This window comes from Montipora capricornis, chromosome 14 (assembly GCF_036669925.1).
Source record: "Montipora capricornis isolate CH-2021 chromosome 14, ASM3666992v2, whole genome shotgun sequence".
NCBI classification, from domain to species: Eukaryota; Metazoa; Cnidaria; class Anthozoa; order Scleractinia; family Acroporidae; genus Montipora; species Montipora capricornis.
Genome location: NC_090896.1, coordinates 49,376,353 through 49,383,852, shown reverse-complemented (window position 1 = coordinate 49,383,852; position 7,500 = coordinate 49,376,353). Strand labels below are relative to the sequence as shown.

At 40.4% G+C, this 7,500-nt stretch overlaps 2 protein-coding genes across 2 annotated transcripts in view; both read left to right on the top strand.

Moving 5' to 3' along the window:
- LOC138031254 (protein mono-ADP-ribosyltransferase PARP14-like) overlaps positions 1–7,500 on the top strand; it is a 96,093-nt gene that overhangs the window by 46,515 nt on the left and 42,078 nt on the right. The gene's annotated exons all lie outside the window — the stretch shown is intronic.
- The window catches only part of LOC138031251 (protein mono-ADP-ribosyltransferase PARP14-like), a 33,432-nt gene that overhangs the window by 25,902 nt on the left and 30 nt on the right, over positions 1–7,500 (top strand). Inside the window, exons 8-10 of the mRNA XM_068878940.1 lie at positions 1,020–1,916; positions 4,010–4,324; positions 4,773–7,500. The exon at positions 4,773–7,500 is cut by the window's right edge and continues 30 nt beyond it. Of these exons, the coding sequence (XP_068735041.1) occupies positions 1,020–1,916; positions 4,010–4,324; positions 4,773–5,047 (1,487 nt within the window). The 3' untranslated portion in view covers positions 5,048–7,500. The remainder of the gene's footprint in view (positions 1–1,019; positions 1,917–4,009; positions 4,325–4,772) is intronic.

Here is a 7,500-nt window from a genome sequence, read left to right as displayed (position 1 = left end):
GGAATTAAGAAATCAAGATAGCAGAGTTGCACAATCAGTACCAAAGACCTTTTGTAAGTTGCAAATCAAATAAAACAAATTCAAAATAGCGCATCCTTGTCTCTTCGAAAATGTACATCCAAAGGAAAGAAATACACTGCAAGTGACCTAAAATCAGATATTTGTGTAAATAAATTAATACATCTTGATCAAGGGTTTAGAGTATTGAGAAACTTGAGAGGATCACCACCATATTTTGAAAAATGCAAAAATGGACTTGTTTCCTCTCATTCACCAGTTAGGTAATCCCACATTGTTCTGTTCATTTTCTGCAACAGAAACAAGGTGGTCACATCTTTGAAAATCCTTGGTAGACTTGAAGAGAAAAAAGAGCTCAGTGACTGATGATAAGATTAACAATATGACCTGGCAACAAAAATTGGACCTTATTCGAAAAAGACCCTGTCACCTGTGCCAGGAACTTTGAACACATGGTACAGCTCTTTATAAAGGACGTGTTAAAGAGTAATGTTATGCCTATTGGAGAAACAGTAGACGACTTTTACAGGGTTGAATTCCAGCAAAGGGGATCACCTCATATACATGCATTATTTTGGGTATCTAGCCACATATGATAGCCCCCTCTGCTGATACACCATTATCTAGCCTGCTCGCAGGCTCTTTTGTAGCCGCGAGAGGATTGGGGCTGGTTTCGCGGCTTTAAAAGAGCCTGCTCTTAGGCTAACCATTATCTAGCTGTTATATCACACTGACTAGTGCAGAAAGGAAACTTCAGCCTGCCAATTTCAAACAATCGCGGTAACTTTCATATCCACGAGTAACGACAGTGGCACTTTGATTTATCTATTTTGTGAGAAATGTTGGCTGCTTGGCTCCTTTAGCCATATTATGGTTGTTCTTGGCGACGCGTACTGAATTATAGTTGTTATTAAATAAATTTTATCTCAAGCTGTCATTCTTATCAATTCAAATAATGGTTGTTGCTGTGGTTTATCGTGTTATGTATGTCATAATTATAGGTTCGTCAGATAAACAACATCTTCAGACATGTTTAGAGGCTGGTCTTCGCTTGGCGGATAATCACAGACTTCGCTCCCTTTCAATTCCCTGCGTTGGCACTGGCGGTTATGGTCTGGCTGCGGCGGACTCGGCCCAAGTCACCTTTCAGGCTCTGAACAACTTCAGTCTGAGTTGTCAAAACGTCAGAAAAGTGCGCATTGCTGTATTTCAAGCTCCAATGATGCAGAAATTTTTGCAAGCTCAACAGAGGCATGCAGCCGGGATAGCTGATCATAAACTTGAAAGTAATTTGTCGTCAGAGCATACAAGGCAACCCAGAGAAGATGATAGAACGTTGAGTGTGACAAACGACCCATCTTTAAAAATCTGCGTTGCAGGCAAGGACCCGACAAGCGTGCAAAAAGCGGTAGATTCTTTGAAGAGTGGTTTCTCTGAAGTTTGCACGACTCAGAAGGTCGACAATGAGGCTGTTAACCAACTTTCTCGCAAGCAGGTTGAGTCCTTGAGAAAGAAAGCCAATGACCGTGACGTAAGACTTGACATCGAGGCTGACATTGACCGCATCGTGGTCCGTGGTGAACCAACTGAAGTGACAGGTATGGTTGGGGAGATCTGGCACGAAATTAACGAAAGAAATAAGGAAATCAAGGAAGAGCAACAAGCGCTACTGGTTTCAAAGAACATTGAATGGAGTTATGAAATACAAGGGGCCAAAATGGTGTTTGATTTGAAAACCAACGCGAAGTTAGAGATGGCGCACGTCAAAAGCGAAGCGTTTGTTAGCGTGTCTTTGAGAGCAGATGAGTTTGACATCAATTTGAAAGCAAAAACTGGTCAAGGGCGGCAAAACAGGGAGACGATAATAGTTCACAGAAAAGTGAAAGGATCTGACGAAGGTTGGTGAACAAATAAGTTTGATAGCTCAGTGTTAACATTGTGTTAAGCTGGCTCTAACCATTTTCAACACTTTGAAGAGACACTCTGTTTATAAATATTAGCACTACACACTGTATCACGTAACAGCAATGTTATGGTGCCATATGAAACATCGATTATTGCTGAACAAGATGCAGTCGCTATTGTGACATAATACGTTAATGCGGCAACGGGAAAGCCGAACAAAAACATCCTATATTTTGGCTTCAGTTGGACATATCTCATAAACAAACTCGGTGACCCCATTTCTTATTGCATGAAAGTGATCAGGAGGTTAAGATGAAACTTTCTGCAAAGTTTATTAAAACTGTGTACTGCAGAATCAGAGCCACCTTAAAAAAAATCACAGAGTTAAGGTGGCTCTGAATCCGCTGTGGAGAAAGTTTCATCTTGGCCTTCTTACCACTTTCCAGCAATAAAAAATGGGAGTCACCTGGTTTGTTTTTGACAAAAAAAAGGTGTTATTACAGGACTTTCCTGTTGCCACGGTGACTTATTACGTCACAATAATGAGCGCATGTTGTTCAGCAATAATTGGTGTTTCTTATGGTACCATAAAATTGCCAATACGTGACACAGCGTTGTAGTGCAGAGAGCGTGAAAAAGCTTTGAAACTGGCTTGAGCCCGACTTAATAAGAGAAAATGTTCATGATACGATGGAAGGATATATGATACAAGTGATACAAGTCAGAGTCCTGGGAAGAATTCCAACCTCCGTAACACCGATCGTATAGACTTTGTAGAGCCTCTTAGACCACTGGGACACATTGTCCATTCAGGATCCAGATAAGCGACCCAGCTCTCCAGTGAGTCGTAGTAGCTCAACGGGAAGAGTATCTGAGCTGTGTTACAGCGCTCAAAGGTTCGAATCCTTCCTAGGATTCTGATTTCCATTGTATCATGTATTTGTTCATTTTGGGGGGTTATTTGCATTAAAACAATGGATATTCAGTTTACCGAAGCATGATACAGTCCCAAGAGTAAAAAACTTTCATTAGTGTATACCAGAAACCCATAAGGGTTGAAACGTGTAACGCGCGTTCACAGCTTCCGAATATTCAGTGCGAACTGATTGGTTGAATGTTTCAGTGCTAAGTACCATATTTGGAAACTCCTCGCTCTTGTTGTTCCAAATATGGTACTTAGCAAATTGAATATTCAGAAGCTTGTTTCCCAGCACACAAGGGGCCGTTACACGTTTCAACCCTTATGGGTTTCTGTGTATACTAAAACTATTCACCGAAGTGGAGGTGGCTAGCCACCGACACTGAGGTGAATAGTAGTTTTAGTATATACTAAAACAGTGATATAATATTGCACAAAAAGATGATTTATTCGTGCAAAAATTACAACATTTTCGGGCGAAAATTCCGCGCGAATTGCTCGGAGGTGAATAGCAAAGGATATCCGGAGTTTGAATAGCCAATCAGCTCGCGCGTTCAACGCTATGCACAGTTGCTAATTGTATTTATGTAAAGAACCCCCCAAAACGTGTTGCATTATGGGATGGGGAAAGAAGTGAATTCCCAGTTTTCGTTTGCACCCGTAGTCTTGCCCAGCGATCGTGGGGAAGTGTAAATTGCAAATTTATGCACTTTAAGCAACTTGAATTTATGCGAACGCGGGGAAGTGTAAACTGTAAATTTATGCAAACCAAAAAGGATTTCTTGTTCCATCAGGCAGTCGCGAGCGTCGAGGAATGAGCAATTTGCCTAAATTTCTTAACTATGGCTCCTGAATTTGATACATTAACAGGAAAATGTCGTGTGGACTGAAATAAATATTATTAAAAAGGTTTGGCAGCTGATATGTTTTAGGAGAAAGAGTATCGAACGACTCCAACGTTAGGTAATACCAGGCTCTTCCTTAGTGTTTTTTGTTCTACGAACAACTGTATTTTTAAGTTTATTCTGAACAATGTTTTATCTTTTTGGTTTACATCAGCTGTATTCACTACTCCGTATTTGGACGGTATACCATTCTTCACATTTACCTCGAGGAAGCCGATTTCTCTTCGGGCTAAAAATAATTCTTTTTATGCGTACGTTTCAGGAAATTCTCTTCCGAATCACTGGGATCCAGTACCTTCCCCTGGTATGACTGTGCACTTGGTACAACTCGCCCCAGGGTCCTCTGAGTACCAAACTGTAGCGAGCAAATTTCAGTTAACTTCCAGAGGAGTCAATATTCAGAAAATCCAGCGAGTTCAAAACCCCCATCTTTATCAGTCTTATGTGGTGCGAAAACAAAAAATGGACCACGACAATGGAGGAAATAATGAACGACAGCTATTTCATGGCACTGATGTTAAAAATGTGGCTGCTATAAACACGCAGGGCTTCAACAGGAGTTTTTGTGGGGCGCATGGTAGGTGCTTACTTCTGAAGTTGTTGAGGGGAGATGATATGTTGTGAGGAGTTTTAATGTAGACCCAAATCCCAGCTTTAGACCGCAGCTCACATATAAGGATGTATGATGAAATTGAGCGGCTCTTGGCTTCAGTCTTCGAAGAATACAGTCCATTTTCCCGAAATCAGACACTCTCGGAACTAGCTCCAGCATGTCCGCATTTTGGAAAAATATGGAAAGTAAATTGAGCCGGGATCAAGCGTCAATCACGTCGTGAATGTGAAGCAATGTTATCCACTTGGAAAGAGTTAACTGTACTGCCCCTCTTTTAAATCAATTTGTCCTACTTTTGCCGTCTACATATATCATGTTGTGTTTTTAGTAGTCAGCAGTTTTTCTAAATTTCAGTCGTCAATCCTTTTCTTTCTTACAAAACCAGTGATAATTTATTGATTTTTTGTTTCAGGAGTTGCGTATGGACGCGGGGTGTACTTTGCTCGAGATTCCTCTTACTCAGTTGGATACGCAGGGGGTGGAGCTGGGTCTCGCTACATGTACCTCGCCCGGGTCCTGGTTGGACAATATTGTGTAGGCAACAAAACCATGATTGTTCCTCCACCGAAAAATCCTTCCAGACCAGAGATACTATATGATTCAGTTGTCAACAACACAAGCAACCCATCCATCTTTGTTGTATTTTACGACTCTCAGTGTTATCCTGAGTACCTTATTACATTTTAGAAGCTTCAGCATTAATGTTGGCTCCCATATGGTAATAGCAGACATAGTTTGAAACTACTGGTTTGAGGACTGAAATTTGTGTGTAGCTCAGAAAATTACAACTCAAAGACTCAACATGTCGACACTTCCGTCTAGTGTCTTCCTCACGGGTGATACAAAGTTACCGCAAGAGTCCTTTTGTATGCTACTAGCGTGCTTAAGAAAGGAAAAGTAATTTACGTCCTTTTCTTTTGACAAGGTGCAAATAGATGTAAGGCAAAATGCCGCCACCATCACTGCTGAAAGGAGCGTATGTGGCAATGATGTGCCAAGCTTCCAAACAACCGTGTTGATGGTTCCGCTGGTAGATGGTAATATTTCTAGAATTACCCCCACGCAATTGTGTGGTTGTGTTGGCAAGCATGCTCCTTCAACGCAGACTTTTCCTTCTTGCAAAGAAAAACTGCCTCTGGATGCTCCTTCAAACATGCGCTAAACTGACGTTTGGTCTGTCCGTTAGATACTCATGATCTGAGTCGTTAATGACTGAGCGTCTGGAAAGGCTATTGAGCAACTTTTGCGTTGTGGCTACTCCAAAGTTTCTCGATAGACTCTGTAACCCCTTGAATGTGCGGGATGACGAAAAACCAGCAGTTCTCCTCCCCCAAGGTGTTACGAGTAACTAGATCGACTGGCTGTGCACAGTAACACAAGGAAGCTTTTGGGTAGACATTATCCCTTCAAGCACCAAGAACATATTCTTGCTCCTTTACCGTAGAATCACAGTGTCCGCCAAATCTTTCTAAGGTACATTCAAATTTCTTCAAACCAGAGGGGCATCGAACTATGTCCAATTGTCAATCTGGTTGCCATGGGAACTGCAACTTCGTCATGGTACCAGCAATTTGACAATGTTGGGATCAAAATTATAATGATGCTATGATAATCAGTAAAATGTGTCAAACTCTGTTACTAATTTTAGCTGTCATACACTGGATCAAACAGCTGCGCATTGCAAACATTTTGCGAACTGACCTTGGCTTATGCGCGGCCCGGTGAGCCGGCTGCAATAAAGAAGAGAAAAGTGGTGACGAAGTGGGCAAGAATGAGAGGGCTACAAAGCCATAGCTTATTACACTTCGGTGTGAAGCGATCAAATTTGAGGTTATAAAGTAAAGGAAATGAGCACCCGATCGTAAATTTTCTCTTTTGTCTGTAACATCTTCACTGTCTATACCAGTTTTATTCCTGACAAGTTCAGTGGTATGCACTTTCCATACCGATGGAATAATTACGAAATTATTACTAAGAATAAGTGCTATTTGTAGGTGACGTATTCGTTATGATTCTCCTCGTATTGTTTAAAATCCTTAATGAGTGAATGGACACTGAATATTACGCCTCCTTGTTTTTTTCCAATCAAATAGCCCTTTTCACGGTTAGTTTTTCTCATTTGCATTACAATATAATATAGCATGTATGTGAGGCAATTTCGGGCTATTTTGTAGTTTTAACCCGAAATTGCCTCACATCCACGTTAGATTACATTGTAATGCAAATGAGAAAAACTAACCGTGAAAATAAAAGTAAAGGGCTATTGCACTGGAAAAACGCTGTTCATCACTCGTTAGTAAGAGGTATTTGCTGTCACGTGGATTATTGAGAGAATTGGCCACAAGGCGAATTTATGTGCTACAGAATCACCAAAACAGCCATGGTGCTGCCCACCGACATGAAGAAATACATGTGACTACAGTTGTCCCGACAAAAAAGAAACGAATGTCTATTTTAAACCTTGCAATTTGGAATAAATAAGAACGAGTAGATCTTTCAAGACTACAAATTGCACTCGCCCACTAGGAAAAAAATTACTCATGCTTATTTATTCCAAACTACACTCGAAATCATAATAATAATTATTATTTTCACGCGATGATGTTTAAGGCTGAGTAGCTTGTGGGGTCGTGCACAAATGAAATCAAATCAAATTAATACATATCAAATCATATTGGTTTTTGAGGAGAAGGGAAAACCCGGGCCACATTGGTGGGACGCTAGTGCTCTCACTACCAACACTGCACCATCCCTGCTCATATGATTACCTACAAAAAAGTAGTCTGTCACTGATATTATTGAAAGATCAAATAAGTTCAAAAACATCCGAGGCAACTACTGAATGCGGTAATAAAACTTGCACTAACCAGTTTGAAATGCATTGATTTGAAAAGATAGATAGATAGATAGATATACCTTTATTTAAGCACGATAATGTTTAAAGCTGTAAGCTTATGGGGTCGTGTGTTTACAAATAAGATAAGATCCCTTAAATTACATACTATTATACGCCTAAACTAAAAATCCCTATGTTGTAAGAGAGCTAAAACTAAATGGCAATTACGATTGTATATGTAAGATACATGTCGATTAAAAGTATACATAATCATGGTCACTAAAATCTGTAGTAGAAATTGACG